This window comes from Pelobates fuscus, chromosome 1, assembly GCF_036172605.1.
Source record: "Pelobates fuscus isolate aPelFus1 chromosome 1, aPelFus1.pri, whole genome shotgun sequence".
Classification (NCBI taxonomy): domain Eukaryota; kingdom Metazoa; phylum Chordata; class Amphibia; order Anura; family Pelobatidae; genus Pelobates; species Pelobates fuscus.
In genome coordinates, this window is record NC_086317.1 from 467,546,071 (window position 1) to 467,565,340 (window position 19,270).

A 19,270-nucleotide genomic window follows, 5' to 3' on the forward strand; every position below is an offset into this window, starting at 1 on the left:
GCCACAGTATGTAGCTGAGGGATGACCTTAATATGTAAAATGATTAGCGGATGACACTTAGTATGTGGAATGGGGAAGTAATACCAGTATGCAGAATGATGTGTGACTCTTGATTTGTGAAATGGATGCACTAAAACTATTTTATTTAGTTAGATTAGATATTTTTTTTAGGATGCAGTGCAGAATATATCCAGGGTATCAGAGCCATTTATGAACTGCTATTCTACTGGTCTCATTGGAGAGCACAAAGACATACCAATAAGCAGCAATCCATTGTATCCATTTAGGTGCCAGAACAGCAAGCAATGCCCACATGTGCGATACGTGTCACCCTTCTGGCATGCTAGGGATTAATGCTACACTGAGCCAAAGCGTTATGTGCAGTTGGAATCAATGGGGGGAAAAAAAATCTAAATACTAACATTCCCAAGATCTAACATAACCCCTCCCCCACCCTCAAAACAAACGGAAAGAAAGAGATGTAGATTATATGTTTGTATCTCACATTCGGTAAACATACAGCCTTTTTTTTTTTTTATTTCTTTGTCCTTGAAAATGTGTTTCTATTTATTTTAAAAAAAATCACCCTAAACAGGTGTTCACCATCTAATAATATCCATACAGAGCTTAGCTCTAAGTAACTTTTTTTGTTGTCCCACACACAGTGGACGCACCCTTGTCCGCCAAGAAGCAAATTAAAATATTATTCTCCATCAACTGTACGCCGTCTTGCTATGGTGACCTGCAGAATAAAAAGCATGCGGTCCTCCATGCTTAATCTGATCCGGAGCTGGGATCAGGAGGTTAAAATGACAGGGACATCCTGCAGGAGACAAGAGATCTCAGCCCATTCTGAGTGTTTCATATTCTTTTCTTTGTTTTTTTTCAGCTGTGCCAGATACTAATTGAAATTACAGCAGTTCAAATAACTGATGTTTCTCCCTTCTCCGGGCAACGAAGAGTCTACATTGTTCACAAGCGCGTTTTGCCGCGCTTCGCTGATCAGACGGCATGCCAAGTCCAAGAAGAGCTTTTCGACATTATCGGACTCTTTGGCAGATGTTTCCAGATAATACATATTTTGGGTCTCTGCAAATTCTTCTGCCCTTTGCTGTGAGACTTCTCTTCTTTCCGCTAGGTCAATTTTATTACCTGTGGGAAATAAAGTTTCAAGATTAGATTGTTTGGAAAAAAACGGTCTTGTCGGAGATATTAATTATTGAAAAATCCTGCAGTGATGTCCAGAAAGCTCTGTCTTATAGGATCTTCCATCACAATATCTGCACAAAAAATGATCAAAATTGCTCTCCATTTCTTCACTAATATTGGTGTACAACTTTTATACAAACTAATCCGTTCATTATCTGGGCATAAACTTAAAATAACACTATAGGTTCAGGAACACAAATGTGTATTCCTGACCCTGTAGTGTTAAAAACATAGTTTAGCTTCTTGGACCCTTTTTGTCCACTTAAAAAGGTAATAAACTATATTCTAGTGTTGCACAGGTCTGCCGGACGCTGTCTGCTCCCCCAATCTACCTCCTTGGCTGAGATCATCAGAATTGGATTTGACAATCAGCATCTCCTCAATGCATCTTAATGGGGAAAGTTCAGTGCAAGGCTGGCGTCACCTAAAGGCGAATTAGGCGCCGGCCTAGGGCGCATATTTGGTAGGGGCGCCACTTTATGCGGCGCTTCTACATGTGCCGCAGCAGCATCAATTGAGGACAGAGGCGCACCTGCTCTAAAATGAGTGATTGAACTGCCTGGCGACGGAAAGGGCTGCATTTCCCACAGGTCCAGCATATGGTGGCTTAACTGGAGTCTGGGCAAATGAGCTGCCCAGGCAGACACAACAAAGAGCATTAATACTGGCCAGTCGCCCAGACAGCTGTAGGAGCAGTCCCTCAGGGATGGGGCATATGTGATGTCATAACATGGGCGAATCATGTGGGTAGGACATTGTGATGTCACTACATGGGGGGGGGCAGCAACTAATTTTGTTGCCTAAGGCGGCAAAAATCCTTGCACCGGCCCTGGTTCAGTGTCTCCATGCAGCAATTAATTTGATCCATTTAGGTGCCAGAACAGTCTTTCAAGCATGGAGGTGCAGGTAACAAATGCATACATCTGCCCCCTACAATGAGGCTAGTACCAACCGTCTACTTCATTCTACATTTTTCAAGCCAAATGCTCTTACTGAACTCCTGATAATGCCACTTGTTCTGTTTATTACTAAATATTAAATGTCTCCTCTGACTGTCCCATCCCTGCCCTTAGCCATCTCTCCCATTATTTTTAAGTTTATTATTTAATTGAATTATTATTATTATTATTATTAATATATTATTTGTTAGATTCCAATTATTATTGGCATTTATATTACGCCAATTTATTTTGCAGTGCTTTACAATATTATTGTATGGCAAACATTTTTTTAAAGTATACAATAAATAGTAATAATAATAAAAATAGATAGTACTATTTTTCAAATAGAAAACCTGGTGCTCTCTTTAAAACGTCCGTTAGCTTTTTTTATTTATTTATTTATTTTCATATAGAAAAAAAAAAACATAATGTAGAACTTTAACCTCTTTCAGTCAATGGAAGCATCCTGACAAATTGTTCACTGAATTATAGAAAAGTGACAAGTAATAAATACAATTCAGATCAAAACAGCTGGCCTTCTATTTCTTTGTTACTTTAGCGTAAAATGTGCTTTTGTTAATTCTTTTTTGATACATGCCCAGCGTTTCCCTATGGAGATTAATAGGAGACATTTTAACATTTTATTAAATATATTATTGAAATTGCTATACGGCACAAGCATCAGCCAAGTATCTGTACAGGGGAATCCCTACGCGTATGACTGCTCTCTCGCCATGCTTCTCCCACTGAAAAATATGAGAGATCAAGGATTGGCTGGGATGTCCCAGCCACTCTCTAATTGTGGCACTTTCTTACTAGTGGCGGATCGGCGCCTGGTGAAGACCTGAAAAAGAGATTCATTGTAGCACATTGTTTTAAAAATAAAATGCAACAAAAATTGGATGTAAAATATTTTATCAATGTAAATCTCTGTAGTACTCACCCACAAGCACAGTGATAACCTCATTGTTAGCATATTGTTCTATCTCTCGAAGCCACTCTGGAAGGCACCGAAATGATTCCTCGCAGGTAATGTCATAGGTCAGGATTAATGCGTTGGCACTTCGGTAGTAGCTCTGGGTAATTGAACGAAATCTCTCCTGACCTGCCGTATCCCAGATCTGGAGCTGTTTCACACAACAAGGCGAAAGAGGTTTGTTATTAATATTGTAACATATTATATTTGCCTCAGACCCACACAAGGGGTTTTACTTAAAGGGACACTTAATTACCAGAATAACTACAGCTTATTATATTTGTTCTGGTAAGTAGAATCAGTCCCTTCAGGCTTTTTGCAGTAAACACAGTGTTTACACAGTGTTTAAATGCAGTGTTTACATTACAGCCTAGTGATAACTGCACTGGCCACTCCTCAGATGGCTGCTAGAGGTGCTTGCAGCACTGCCATTCAGTATCTCCTCCCTCTGCATGCAGACACTAAACTTTCCTCATAGAGGTGCATTGATTCAATGCATCTCTCTGAGGAGATGCTGATTGGCCAGGACTGTGTTTGGTTTGTGCTGGCTCTGCCCCTGATCTGCCTCCTTGACAGTCTCAGCCAATCCTATGGGAAAGCATTGTGATTGGCTCACAGAATCACTTCTGGTGATGTCTGCCAAGCAGGCAGATCAGGGGCAGAGGCAGCAGATTTTACTAGATTTAAGGAGACGAGAGGGAGGCTGTTGGGGGGGGGGGGGGGGCTAGATGGTGGTATTAACACTATAGGGTCAGGGGTACATGTTTGTGTTTTTGACTCTATAGTGTTCATTTAAGGACACATTTACAACAATTCTATTGTAAGCTGGTTTTAGTTAGGCCCTACAACCTAATTCAAACCAACTTTGTGCTGATGAATTAACTAAAAAATAATTATTTATGGCAACTGGACAACATGGCTCCTACCAGTGGGATCTACACATCTTGAAGCTTGAGGTAGTGCGGTCATAGATATTTAAAGTGGATCACCAAAAATAAACTTTATTTAAGCTATAGCTCCCCATTGTCAGAATCGTTTTTTATTTTTTTCTTCTGTGCTGTAGTTTTCATAAAATACATAAGAAAAGTAGGGACTCTAAGCTTAAAGGGATACTGTGGGCACTTTATAACAACCTTAATACGATGAAGTTGTTAGTGCTTGCTGTCATGCCCCTTCCCCCATCCCAAAAAACAATATTAAACTATTTTGAAGGCTTTGAAGAACGGCTTCAAGCGATGCCTCCAGGCCCTCTGGATATGAAAGAAGTCTTACTTCCCAATTCTCATACTATAACATATTGTGAAGTTGTGTGGGCATTCGCAGTGCCGTAACGGTTGGCCATAGAGAAACATTGAATACAATCTCTATGGAAGAATCATAGTCCCATCATGACACACAGCAAGGCCTGTGCTTGGATAAGACCAGCCCTTTATGGGCAGATAGGGGAGATTCTCTGAGCTCCTCTGATGGCTTCCGTCCATGGCCATCGTGGCACAGCGGATTTTTGCCCGATGGCCAGTCCAAAATGTTGAACAAAAAAATTGATACACACTTCCGATAGATAGTTAATGAGGTACACTAAACAGAACACTAAAAGGGTTACTCAAACCCTTTTTAACAAATCCCTTTATTAAAACTAGAGTGTCCTATTGTACATTACTAATAAGCCCCGGCACCTCTTATAACCTGCAAATAACAATGTAAAACTTGCAAATCTTGAAATCCAGAACCGTAAAAAGTTCCCGGTGCTGACCTCCACTCCTACGTCAGATGTTATCCCAGCCCTCACGTGGGCCAATTAAATCCTTTTAAAAAAGACACTTTTGATTGGACCGTTTTGCTGGCTGAGAGCACATACGCGAGGGAGGGAAAAGGATGGGCATTTTTCCTAAAAATATAACAACTAAGCAGCAATGAAAGGAGGTGGGAGGGAGGCAGAAGGAGAACACAAAGAGAGGAAGGAGAGAACAGTGCTTCCCCTTGCAGGCTAGTTACAGAAGCTGGTTACATCTGACGGACAGAAATTTTGCACAGAATTGATAATTTTGCACAGAATAATAATCAGAATTTGATAATTCACATTTGCCAGGGATGTAATTGCAAATATCTCTTTATGTTCAGCATTTCAAGCAAAAATGCAAATACAGTCTCCTACCACTATGACCACGTCAAATCACTGAAGTGGTCATGATAATTGAAGTAACCCTTTCATTCAAGAAATCTGTTTTTTTTTTCACCAAATTTAATTTGCTAATTCTGTCTACACAAAGACTTTAAGAAATAACTTGGGTTAAGAATTTTAAAAACACGTTTCACAATTAATGCTTAATAAAAAAAAAAATCCTTTCAGTTACATTGTGTTCTGAGGTTTTCTTAAAATCTGGTCTTTCAACACAAATAAAGACTTCTAACCAAAGGGTAGCTGTAATAACACAACCCAGCTGGCATCCCTTCAAAGTTTCGGGATCTCGAGTGATTTGTAGATTCAAACTCAAGGAGCAAAACAACTGAATTCTTTCAGGACTATATTGTACGTACATTTTGTTATCAAAAGCACAGCATCATTGTTAGAGGATTAAACAGTACAGACAAAAACACCAGATGATGTGAAACCTTGACAAAAAATGGTTTACAAAGCATGATTCATAAGTAATGAGTCAGACAACGATCCTTTCTGGGGTGCTGACATATAAAGTGAGTTACACTAACAGCATGTAGACCATATCTTCAAAGCGTGGCTATGAATCAAGGTATCTTCAAAGCACAATCACATCACAAGCCACCTTAAAGTAACACTACACTTCTATTTGAAGGAAGCAAGTGCTAAAATGTAAAATGTAAAATATATGTGTGATTGGGATGTGTGCATGTTGAAAGCATAACCCCAGCATGCCCACAGTCACAAGCAAGGTTGGGAGAGGTAGCATTCATCGTTCGTAACTTAGAGGGAACACTGCATGTATAGTGTTTGCAGACTTGTAAAAGATACTGTTGTACTGGAGCTATGTCATGCGCAGCTGATTCGCAACAGCTATATATTTGTAGTTGGTAGATTTAAACACAAAGTGCCAACACAAGCTGAGTTGGCATCTTTCACACTGCACCCATGATCTCAAAAATATGCAGTTTTTTGCACAGTCCCACTTTTATTTTTTATACACTGCCGGTTGGTTGATGTCACCACAATAACAAAGGTCCCCACGTCCTTAAACATAACTGAATGAGCGCCCAGCTGCCTGGCATAATAATGATGGCAAATGTGATCTCTAATTAATGCCAGGGGCGCTCATTCATCCCTGGCATTGGGCAGCACTACAATATTAAAGAAATAAATAAGATTAGGAGGGTTGGAAAATGACAGACAGGAGTTACTTAGGTCCAAAATTGAATTCGAAATTCATCCAGTGACCTGGCTTCACTTAAAATATCACATTAATTAAAACATATTTAAAATCACAAACATACGATCATAGGGAGAGGGGGAGCTGGAAAATACAAACAAATACCTAAAACGTTTGTGTGTATGACCACACTTAATCATGCCTATGTAAAAAAACACGTAAGGATGTGTTAACAAGTTGAAATATATAATTAAAACCTTTACTGACCTTTATTTTTTCTCCTTTTATTTCCACAGTTTTTATCATAAAATCTACCCCTATAGTTGCTCCTTGCCCTGGAGGAAAGAGGCCCTGAAAGAGAGAAAGTGGATAATTAATTAAAGGATATTCTAAGCACCATAACAACATTAGCTTAATTAAGCAGTTTTAGTATATAGATCATGCCCCTGCAGTCTCACTGCTCAATTTTCTGCCATTTAGGAGTTAAGTCACTTTTGTTTCTGTTTACACAGCCCTAGCCACACCCTTCCTGTCTGTGACTCACACAGCCCGCATTAAAAAAAAAATGGTTTCATTTTTAGTCAGATTTTACAGCACAGTTTGTTTACTTTAAAAGTTCTCAACTCCTGTTTTGGTAATTAAACCTAGATCACACACAGGGCACTCCTCCGGGGTATAAAAGACATTCTAGATTAAACAGACTATGCATTAAAGGAAGTCTAAACATTAGATCTCTATTTTATATCATTCTTTATTTACTCTAAGGTGGTGGGTAGCACCAAAAAAAACTTCAAAAACACCCAGATAGACAGATGACAGAAGCACAAAATACATACACGTTATAAGGTATCAGATCACGAAATAAAACAATATTCGTTTACTGTAAAAAAACAAAGCCTACGGTGGTCTTTGAAAAGTAACAATGTTAAACAGAGGAGCATGAAGGTCTGCCTGCTGTAGGTCAACATAGTAAATTTTAGGCTAAATCTTAATCCGTTGGTGAGTAAAGAAAAGCATAGAGACATACAAGTGAAAGCTCAATATCAACTGTCGGGTAATGAGAGTAAACTGTACTTTGACCCACCATCCAAGGGTGTGTGTATATATATATATATATATATATATATATATAAAATTCTAAGCAAATTTTATAGTGCTTTTCTCCCTGTGAGACTCAAAGCACTTTACAAATATACAAACATAAAGACATAAAAGTTAGGGGTTTCTGAAGGTCAGCTGAGCGGACTGAATGCCTGATGGAAGAGGTGGGTCTTTAGCTTTTTTTTTTAAAAGTCTGTAAGGATGGTTCCTCTCTGATTGCACACGATGAAGAGTTCCAGAAGGTAGGGCCAGCATGGCTGAATGCCCTGGAACCTGAGTCTGTCTTTATTGTTGGCACTGACAGGAGGGATTTGCTGGCTGACCGAAGTGAATGGGATGGAATGTAGGGTGTCGGGTGCTCTTTCAGGTACTGTGGGCCTTGACTGTTTAAGGCTTTGAAGGTTAGCAGGCCAATTTTAAAATATGTTTGCCATTTTTTTGGAAGCCAATGCAGCAAGTGGAGAACGGGTGTTATGTGGCAGGAGCAAGTTTCATTGGTTAGTAGTCTGGCTGCTGCATTTTGTACAGTCTGAAGGCGATGGAGTTCCTTTTCTAGGAGGCCCAAGTAAAGTACATTGCAGCGAAGATGATACAAATGCATGGATTAATGTTGGCATATCATCCGGTGGAATTAGGTGTTGTATCCTGGCTTTGTTTTTCAGATGAAAGTAGGAAATCTGCTATTTAAATGATAGTCTGCTGTTTAAATGATAGTCCAGAGTCAGTCAGCACTCCGAGGTTTCGTACCTTTGATGAACTAATGATTTCAGAGCCTCCAAGCTCCAGGCCAGTTGGGTGATCATGGGATATTTTTTTGCCCGGGGTCCCCTCACCAAGAGTAACTCTGTTTTGTCCGAGTTCACTTTAAGCAAACTAGCATTCATCCATTCTGTGAGGTCTGCTAAGCAACTGTTGATGCGGCATGTTGGGTCTGTGGTATCTGGAGCAAAGGAGAAGTAGAGCTGTGTGTCATCAGCTTAACAATGATACCTTAGGCCATGTCGCCTAATGATGTCCCCCAGTGGTAGCAAGTAAATTGCGAATAGCATGGGAGACAGGATGGATCCTTGTGGAACTCCGCAGGCCAGTTCTGTTGGTGCCGATGAGCTTGATCCTGATGTTACTCTCTGTGATCTACCAGTGAGGAAAAATTTAAACCAGTTAAGGACTGTGCCTCCTAGATCACAGATGTGCTGCAAGCGCTCTATTAAAATCCTATGGTCAGTAGTGTCAAATGTAGCTGAGAGATCCAACAGGATTAGGATGGAGTAATCACCTTTGTCTCTCGGCATAAGGAGATCATTTAGCACTCGGACTAGCGCTGTTTCAGTGTTGTGGCGGCATCTGAAACCTGAATGGAAAAGATCAACGATGTTCAAGCTTGATAAATAGGCCTCCAGTTTAGTTGCCACTACTTTTTCAATTATTTTCCCCAGAAATGGAAGGTTGGGTACTGGTTTGTAATTAGCCATGCAGTCTGGGTCTAAAAGGTTTCTTTAGGAGTGGCTTTACCACAGCTTATTTTAGAGGATCTGGGAAGTCTCCAGTTTTCAGTGGACACTGCACTTGTTTCAATGCATGCAGATAAAAGCTGAGTTGGAGCAGGTACTAAGTCACACGTAGTAGCGAGTAACTTTTGCATGGTTCTTTTAACTTCCTTTATATACACATTTGTAAAAGTGGACCATAAACTGGGGCAATCTGGCATTCCATTGTAGTGGTTCTGGTATGTAACTGTTTGGCCTGCTGTGATAGAGACTCGATTTGAGGAAATCTTTTCTCTGAGGAAGATCGCAAATGCTTCACACTTATCCTGAGAAACGTTGGTGGGGATATGCATACATGCTGGCTTGCAGACCCTTTCTACTGTGCGAAACAGTTGCCTGGGTCTATTGTGGGAAAGAGCAATTTTGTGTGATAAAAATGAAGATTTCTTTTGAGTTATCTTGAATTGATATTCATTTAGATGTTTGTTAAAAGCAGCTTTATCATCTGGATCATGTGTCCTGCGCCACATAACTCCACCTCCCTTGCAATCTTGTCTCGGGCGGTAGAACACTCTGTAATTGCCTGCAAAAGCTGCCTCTACAATAGGCCCCGCATTTTCATCTAGCCATGATTCTGTAATGCACGCTAATTTGCATGTTTTAATAAGGTCAGCAAAAATAGCTGCTTTGTTCCTAATTGATCTGGCATTGCACAGGATTGATATGATAGGACAGTCTTGGGATTCTGAGTTTTTTGCTCTGTTCTTTGGAAACAGTGTGTCTTCTAATGGGAATCACACAAAGAGGTTTCCTTGATTTGATAGTGTGGTTTTTGTGGCTTCTGAATCACTTTAATTGGGCTTGCAGATAGACACCGTGGTGGAGCAGCTGTGATAGTGTCAGGAGATTGAACTTTAAGTTTTGATTTTCCTCCACGACAGCCCCTATCAGTCCCTTTGAAGATGCCAAGTGATTTTAGGGTAACCCCTAGCGAGGGACTGAGTGCAGCGACCGCTTTTTGGGGTTTTAGGGAATACAGATATGAGGGACGGTGATCATTCCCCCAGCAGTGAAGTAGTTAAAAAAAGCTTTTGATTTTTGAAGGGATACCTTGTATGTGGTGTTCTGCTGAAGGTATCTCTTCCTGGTAGCAAGATGGTCCAGTGGAAGTATGTTTCAATCCGTTGTGTATCTCAGTTTAGTAATGCCATCCGCTCAATTTTGGTGAGTCCAGTTGAGTGATATGTGGAGTAAATATTGGTCCATGAAATATTTATGATGAATTATGAGTGTAAGGAGGTTAAAATGAAGATAATTCCTGGAGAGGTCAGGAGCCTGAGAAACGTGTGGCAGCCAGCAGGGGCGCCTGAGAACATATATATATATATATATATATATATATATATATACAATCAGGAGAACAAAGAAGAGAGATGAGGAGGAAACAGAATAGTAAAGTAAAGCAAAGAGTAGAATAGAAAAAGAAGCAAGATAAGGAAAGAGTCGGGTCGACACTTGGAGGAAGAGTGGAAGAGTGGAAGAGCGGCGGGGTTGAACCATAGATCTCACCATCTCAGGAGGAAGGAAAGGAGCCGGATGGCAACAGGGGGAGTGGGGGAGGCAGCGGCACCCAAACCAAACCACACCACTCCGGTCTCCCCCTCCAACTCAGCCGGTCATGGAATAGGTTTCACAGGGTTCCCACACTTTCTGAAGGAACATCAAATCTCTCTTTACATGTGTAGGGAGATTATGTAGGTCACATGCAGTGAAGTGTGATTAGGGCTAAGTGATAAGTCCTAAATGTCAGTGTATAAAACCCTGAGTAATGTCATTGAATCTTTTATTTGGGTAAGTATTATTTGGTGTAAGTATTTACACCAACTATTAGAAAAAAGTGTCATCAACATCTTGACATTTGAGCCTAAATGTAATATTTTTTGGATAAACTTTTCAAATTATTTGATATTTTTGGATCAACTTTCAATTTACATAATACCTTTAAAAATATTTTAATATATTTTGAAATTATATTAGTAATAATTTTTTTTAGTAATTTGAAAAAAATATAATTAAAAGTTTGTAAAGAAAATATTAAATAAAAAATTATAAATTAAATAATTTGAAAAATTTTTCCAAAAATATTATATCTAGGCCTGAATTAGATAAGCCTGGAAATGAACTTTGTTACCTACAGGCTACTGAAAATCTATTTTAATCAAATCTCTTTTATTTATTGATTTTACCCTGTTGTCCTTTTAATAAATTATTTTTTTATTCATTAAAATCATCTTGCAAATTATACAATAGTTGGCTATTTGGAGAGTTAAATGCAAAGAGTTACTTAATGCTAGTATTCTTGATACATACATATAAAACAAGACCTAAATGTTATAAAATGTGAATTCTGTGTTGTGTGAACTATAAACACATCAAAGCGGAAGAATATATTTTTGCAGTTTTCATATTGCAAACACAAATTTACATTTAACAGTAGTTAGAAAAATATCGCTGGTAATTAGAGTACTGCATTCAACACATTCGTTACTAATTAATGGAAGTGCATTAATGGCACAGCTACCTTAAATACCCTATTCAATTCAGAAATGTAACAATATCAAGGAAAATGACGCCAAGATTAATGTGACCTTGTGAATGTAATAATTCATTATTAGGGGCAAGAAAAGTAGGTTAACAGGACGCTTTCTTTTTGTCTTGCAGACCGATTACGTCATCAATGACATCACTAATGACCAGAATCAACTTAATTGCTCATTTCAGAATTCAATAAAGAAAATGCACTATTTAATCCTGACTTGTTTTTTATTAAACTATTAAATCGATGAATTACTATGCCAGAAGCATGGGATTCACCATCTGTAAGGGCCAGGTATATCTGCACACAAACACTCCAGCACAATGATATCATCTTCAGTTATGGCCAGATCTATTGGAGCAAACTCTAAGACATAATGAAAAATAGTTCGGATAATGCTTCTATAATTGCTATACAGACTGGTAGTAAAGCTAACACCACGCAAATGTGAGATAAGCAATTTGGTTTATTATTGGTGTTATTATTTACATATAATATATACATTATAGGATGTATATATACACAGGGCCGGTGCAAGAGTTTTTAGCCCCCTCCCCCCAAAAAAACATCTTTACCTGTGTGCCTCTTAACCCCCTTTTGTGTCTTATCCCCTCTTTTACCCCTTTTAAATGTCTTGTGCCCTATTTTTTCCCAATTTTGTGTCTTACACCTCCCTTGTTATCTCTTACAACCCCCCTTTTTGTGTCTTACTCACCCCAGCGCCTTTGTATGTCTCTTTCTCTCTCAGACCCTTTGTGTCTTTTACTCTTCCCAGCTCCTTTGTGTTCTCTTTTACCCCAGCCTATATGTCTCCCCCCAGCCCCTCTGTGTCTCTTTTTCCTCTTTTCCAGCCCCTGTGTGTCTCTTTCACCCCCAGCCCCTTTGTTTTTCTACCCCGAGGCCCTTCTGTGTGTCTCTTTCATCCCTAGCTCCTCTGTGCGGCTTTCTCACCCCCAGGCCCATCTGTGTGTCTTTCTTCCCCCTCATGTCCCTCTGTGTGTCTTTCTCCCAACTCAGGCCCCCATGTGTGCCACTCTCTCCTCCATGTCCCTTGGTGTTCTTTTCCCCTTCCCTCCATGTCCCTTAGTGGTCCTCTCCCTTTCCTGTCCCTTAGTGGATCCCTTCATGTCCCTTAGTAGTCTCTCCCCTCCCTTTCCCTTAGTGGTACTCACCCCCTCCCCTTCCTGACCATTAGTAGTCCTCTCCCCTCCCTTCCCTGTCCCTTAGTAAACCTCCCCCTCCCTCCCCTCTCACTTAGTTTTCCTCTCCCCTCCCTCCTATGTCCTTTAGTGTTCCTCTCCCCTCCCACCCATGTCCCTTAGCGTTCCTTCCCCCACTCCCTTAGTGGTCCTCTCCCCTCCCTTGTCTCTTAATGGTTCCCCTCTGCCCATAGTGTTCCTCTCCCCTCCCTTCCCTCTCTTTTAGTGCCCCCCCTGCCCCCAAGTGTTCCTTTTCCCTTCCCTGTCCCTTAGTGCCCCCCCTTAGTGCTCTTCTCCCCTTCCCTCCACGTCTCTTAGTGTTCATCTCTCCCCCCCTTCTCCCTCCTAAGTGATCCACTCCCCTCCTTTCCTGGTATGCCTCAATATCTCTCTTAGCATGGCCGAGCAGAGCTCAGTGAGAACTTCCTGTCAGACCAGCCGGGTACCGGAAACGGAAGCTCCTGTACCGTGGTCCACTTTGCTTGGCTACGCTACATTGAGTGGTTGATAGGAAAGAGCGCTGTGCGCTTCCCTGCTGATAGTCACTCTAATCTAGGGCACCCCAGGCTTGTGCCGCATAATGGATGCGCCAGCCCTGTATACACATTATGCTTCCTGAATATAGAGATCTGGAAAAGGACTACTGGTGGTTTGTCAACTTCCAATAAATCATTGTTCATGTACAAATATGATTTTGTCATTTAAGTTTTATTTATTTTGTCCCTCCTCCTTCCTAAACATTGCTGGAGATTTCAGAGATTGAGACATTTATTTTTTATTTTATTTTTTGCAATCTTTGTTTTATTGCGACATATGAGATGGGATACAGAAAAAAGAAAAGGGAAATGTACTGTTTGTTCACAGCATGGGTTCAATACATCGTTAGCGTTAGGTACATACACCTTGTTTAGTAATGCCATGTTTTTTGTTGGTTTGTTAAGTAGATTAACGAAAACATATATAAAGCATTTTAAAGGTAAGCGAACAACGGTTATGTTAAGTTACTACCACAATACTAGAGCCATGCTTGGAGCCCAGCTGTCAATGTAGATACAGTGCAGAAACTGTCATGCTATTCACCTAGACAATAGTTAAGACGTTGGGATCGTCTGAGTGCAGCGTGTCTAGAACCTTATGAGATAGCTATTCAGTGTGAATTAACCTGCCGATACCCTATGTAGGTAGTAAACATGTGATTGCAAGGTAACTAACCAAAATATACATAAACGTAACTGTACAGAATAGACCTATCTGCGGCTTATGAAGTCCCATTACGCATTATTTCCAGGGTAACGATGCCTTATTTTAAGTTTAAACTGTAGCATGGTAATTCAGGTTTTAGGTTATAAAATCCAGTATGTAGCATGCTAAAGTAACAGTGCATGAACTAATCTTAATATTCCAAATGTACAATACCAAGTAGGGTAAACCGTGAGTCAGCTGGTGTGCCTTTGCCAGTCATTAAGATAGTTAAAACAAGCTATTGCATTATGATTATTTAACTGCTGCATATTGATTAAAATCACAGTCTCAAGCAAGAGTGGGTTGGGACATTGCATGACATGAAAGTAACACAGGTGTGTGGTATAGTGTGGAAGCATGCTGCGGCACTATAGTGATTTGTGAGGATGGAGCTGTACTATCCGAGTCTGTTAAGATGGACATTCTCGGGGTCAGGCTGGTGTGTCGATATATGTGTGCGGTGGTAAGCTGTTGTGACCGCTATACAGGTGGCGATGGTAGTGTTGGTCTTATGTGTGGTGCCTGCTTACAGCCAGCTGTGCCGGGTGAGTGTACTCCCTTGGTAGGGATGAAGAATGTGTTGCTTATGGCTGGGTCTGATTACCTTGCATTAGAGTCTATAGTTCGGTTGATTAATAGTTTAGTCTCTGCGTTGTGTTATTGGTCGCGGGCCGCGGCCTGTATGAATCCGGGTTGCCTCACCCTATGCCCGTTCTGGTGGCTCTGCTTGTGCGACTGGGTAAGTGTAGGCCGCTTTGGCTCCCTTTGGAAAGGATTTCCGGCATCGTTTTCAGGTGGGTCAGCGAGGAGTGGATGAGGTTGCAGCAGGGGTCTTCTCCCTTATTCCCAGCATCATGTGGGGTTGGTACCTTGTGGCCACAGACTCGGTTGCCTCTCGGGGGCGGGTCTTTCCCATGATGGGCGCTGTGGAAGGCCCTGGTGGTTGTCCGCCGCCAGCGGTGGGCGGCTCTCCTGCGGTGTGGTCGGTGGATAGGAGGGAGTCTCCTAATGTTCCCCTGCCTGGATGGGTGTTCCGCCCGTCGGTGCGTGGCGGCTTTTCCCGGGGTCTGCCCGCTCTGCCTTGCAGCCTGGATCTGCCTCACCTTTTCTCGGTGTTTGAAGGTTTGATGTGCCATCCGTCTTTCCAGCTTCTCCCAGAACCGGCTGAGCAGTGTATCTAGATGCTCGTGTAGAGGCTGGGTGGGAGCATGCTCTGTAGCTTGGTCTGAGGTTGCCATTTTATGAGCGTCTGCTTGTCTTTGTGTTTCGTGCTCTTGGCTGTCTTCAACAATTGCAGTCGATTTAAGTTTAAGGTACATGCTTGTATGGACCAGGATAACCCTCACTGGTCCTGGGGGGAGGGTAGGGAGGCCCGATGCTTCAGGTGCCGCTTGGTTTAGCGAGTCGGGAGAGCGGCCGGTCTCTCCCCACCACCATACGGTATAGGCCCCAAGTTCCCGGCCCGGATTCCCAGCGGGTTTGTAGACCTGTGAGGTGTCCTTCTGTACCCCTGCTTTCACAGTGCCAGTTGCGGTGGGTTGAAGGACCAATTTGGGTGAGTTTTCCTCCGTTTTCCGCCGAAAATCGGGCCCAGGCTCAAGAGCTCACAGAAAGCGTGTCTGCTCAGCACCCCGGTCAGGCCCCGCCCCCGAGATTGAGACATTTTAACTTGGTTGCTGGAAATCTTTTTGTGTTGTATTGTTTGGAAGTCAAAGTAAATTTCAAATTTTAGATCACACTGAACTGAAAATACAACTGACTTGAAGTATTTTTCCAATGGCCTAAAATCTGAAATTCACTTTCAGTTTCCGATAATTCACACCTCTGTGACTGCAAGTAACAGTCTTATGGCCAGGCTATGTGCTCTAAAACACGTGAGTGCAATTAGATTTGGGTTGCAGATGCACTTCATTTAATTATATTCTAATATTTTTGCATTGGTATTTATTCATTTTTTTTTCTATTTTCTACACATCTTCTTTTTATTATCTACCTATTTTGCTAGGCATTTGGCTTATTTTCTGTACTGCGTGTTTGGATTTGAGACAAAAGAAAGATAATCTTTTTCACAATCTTATTCTAAATATCTTTTGGAAGAGTGCCTGTACATATTTTCTACTTTAATCTAATTTTTTGTTATATTTAAAGATCCCTTTTACAAAATGTCATATTTCTTACTTTGCAATGAAGTAACTGAGCTCTTTAAGAGTTAGTGTTTGCTGTTCTTATCACACCGGTTCATCATAAAACCTCGGATTTCAGACTCATTTTACTGTGTAACAAATATTAGGAGACATTGAAAGTCACTGCTAAATCCGTAACAGGGCCATAAAAATACAAGATATCGTGGAGGTTAAGTTGTGAGGAATCTCCCAAATGTTGGAAAAGTGGTGTAAGGGACCGGTTTTAACCCCTTAAGGACACATGACATGTGTGACATGTCATGATTCCATTTTATTCCAGAAGTTTGGTCCTTAAGGGGTTAAAGGCAAGGAAAGAAATGTGATAAGGAGCTTTTTACACCATATGGAATGTCTCTCTAAATGGAATGTGAGCAATATTGGCCTTTTAATATAACATCGTATTACCATGTGGGGGACCAGGTAGGAGAGAGTTGTAGTATTTGATCACTGCTTCAGTGAAGATGGACTGCTTCCTCAGTACACCAGCGGGAGGCAACAATGGTGACTGGGTAGGAAGACAAAAGAGATATGTATGGGACATCTATAAATTTGGTCCATATTTGGTTTGCCTTTAACCCCTTAAGGACACATGACATGTGTGACATGTCATGATTCCCTTTTATTCCAGAAGTTTGGTCCTTAAGGGGTTAAACAAATACTGACCAAATCTTTTCCTATCTATCCCTGTGTCCTATATTGAGCCGTATCTTCCAGGGGCCAGGTATAAATATCAGATACAACCTATCAGTGCAGGTTTTAATGCACAAATATGGAGAATTTTAGTTATGGAAGCAAAGTATAGAGAGAATAAAAATAATATTTGCTGTAACACAGGGTAGACTGATACATCTAGTACTGAAAGCACACTTTTTTTTTTTGCTGAACCTCTGGGATTTAGTCACTAAACTTAATATTGTGTATAATTGAAGAGCGAATTGCAAATTCTTAGCCAAAATACAAAAACTGGAAAAAAAAAATGTATACTGTACAATGGTGCAATATTTTCAATCCCCTTGTTGATCCTGCGCGTTTTGCGGTTTAGTAATTTTTATTTCCCGTGTACTAAAGGGTTAAAGATATACAAATAATAAAATAATAATAAAATAATAAAAGAACATCCTATCTGAGTGTGTCTTACCTGAGTAAAGCGTCGGACGAGGCAGGTCTTTCCTACGCCGGCATTTCCGATCAGGACGATCTTGAAAAGAAAATCATAATCTTCCATGCTCGTTGACACAGCTGTACAAAGACACAAGCACAGAAAGAAAGACAGTCAGAGCTGCAACTCACAACAGCTGGATTCAGCGTCTGGCAACTGGAAATCACTCAGCTTCTCGCCCATAAACAAGACGCGTCAGTCATGGCAGGGAACTTTATACCTCCAAGTAAACAGGACAAAGGTCCCTCTGAACAAATGCTTAGACTCATCCAACAGGGAGCTGATTATGTGGCTGATGTTGGATCACTGCTTTAACGATCAACATAAATTGCGTGGCGTAATACCATTCAATGTGACACTAGATAAGACCCAATTAACCAATCCAGTCTGCTCATTGTAAAATATCAGCCAGATATGCCGTATTAATTCATCACAATAGCTCATTATGCCCACTTTGAGCATTATCCAATTTCTGGTCTACCACTGCTGCTGGAAGGCTATTCCATGTATGCACTACCCATTTTGTAAAGTACACTTTTCTCACATTAGCCCCAAGTCTGCCCTGTACAATTTTAACCCCTTAATGACACATGACATGTGTGACATGTCATGATTCCCTTGTATTCCAGAAGTTTTGTCTTTAAGGGGTTAAATGGTGTCCCTCTTTTCTACTGAATGTTTAAGCTATGCAGCCTGCTTTTTTTATTGTAACAGTTATATTTTATTCTGCAATCTTTCGGGCTATGCAGTCGGTTTTTATGGGGCTGTTTTATATTGTTATTTTATCATTTTTCTAGCTATAGTGTCTGTTTTTCTTTTAAGTAGCCGTTTTATATCGCTTTGTAACTTTTCAAGCTATGCAATCCATTTTTTTGTAACTTTTATATTGATTTGCAAGTTTTCTGGCTACTCACTTTATAAGGTAACAAAAACAGAGACTATGTGAACTCTGAGGCAACCCGTTTTTTCATGTAACTTTAACATTTTGTAACTTTTTTAGATCATGAAACAATTTTTATAGCCGATTTACATTTTACCCTCTTACAGCAATACGACTCAGACAGTTTGAAGAATATAGATGACAAATATTTTAACTTTCTAAGTGTCTCTTCTGGTAGTCCTTTTTGCCATGAGTCAAAATTGTTATACTTAATCAGAAAGAATCTTCCAAGTCAGTTATAGTCACAGTCAGATTATTTTATTTTAGCCTCAATTTTCCCTCTTTGCTTTTAATACAATACAGACTTTAACAAATACACCCTAGTGTGTTTGGTTAATTCAGCATATATTCAAGACGTGCACGTTTTTCGTTTCATATCCTCAAACCATTTTTTTAAAATTAACGTGATTTCGGATGATACCAGTGAGCGGACGTGCTTTGAGGATGCCAACAAGTCATATCACATACGCACTAAATCTCTCTCTCTTAAAGGAACATTATCATTAAAATTAAATTTTGTTTTAACATTAAAATAGTAATTATTTTACTTTAGATTTAGACCCCCATTGTTAAAATTAAAGGACCACTATAGTCACCGAGACCACTATAGCTTAATGAAGTGGTCTGGGTGCGAGGTCCCCCAGGGTTTTAACCCTTCAGATGTAAACATAGCAGTTACAGAGAAATTGCTATGTTTACATTGCAGGGTTAATCCAGCCTCTAGTGGCTGTCTTCCTGAAAATCAAATTGAGCACGTAGAACGTCCATAAGAAAGCATTGAGAAATGCATTCCAATGGGCGTTTTTAATGTGCGTGCGTCTCTGGCCACACATGCGCATTTGGCTCCACTCGGGCGCTGACAACGGAGGGGGGGATCACTAGTGCCGAGGGAGTTT

At 40.6% G+C, this 19,270-nt stretch overlaps 1 protein-coding gene across 2 annotated transcripts in view; it reads right to left on the reverse strand.

Annotated features, from left to right (window-relative positions):
- Positions 1-269: 269 nt before the first annotated feature.
- Positions 270-19,270, reverse strand: part of RAB30 (RAB30, member RAS oncogene family) — an 85,482-nt gene continuing 66,481 nt past the window's right edge. Inside the window, exons 2-5 of one of the 2 annotated variants that reach the window (XM_063431263.1) lie at positions 17,414-17,514; positions 6,735-6,818; positions 3,094-3,277; positions 270-1,152 (exon numbers count right to left, since the gene is read on the reverse strand). In XM_063431263.1, coding sequence (XP_063287333.1) covers positions 902-1,152; positions 3,094-3,277; positions 6,735-6,818; positions 17,414-17,500 — 606 coding nt within the window. In that variant the 5' untranslated portion in view covers positions 17,501-17,514 and the 3' untranslated portion in view covers positions 270-901. Of the gene's footprint in view, positions 1,153-3,093; positions 3,278-6,734; positions 6,819-17,413; positions 17,631-19,270 lie in introns of those variants that run through there. The other variant, XM_063431272.1, reaches the window with a different exon arrangement.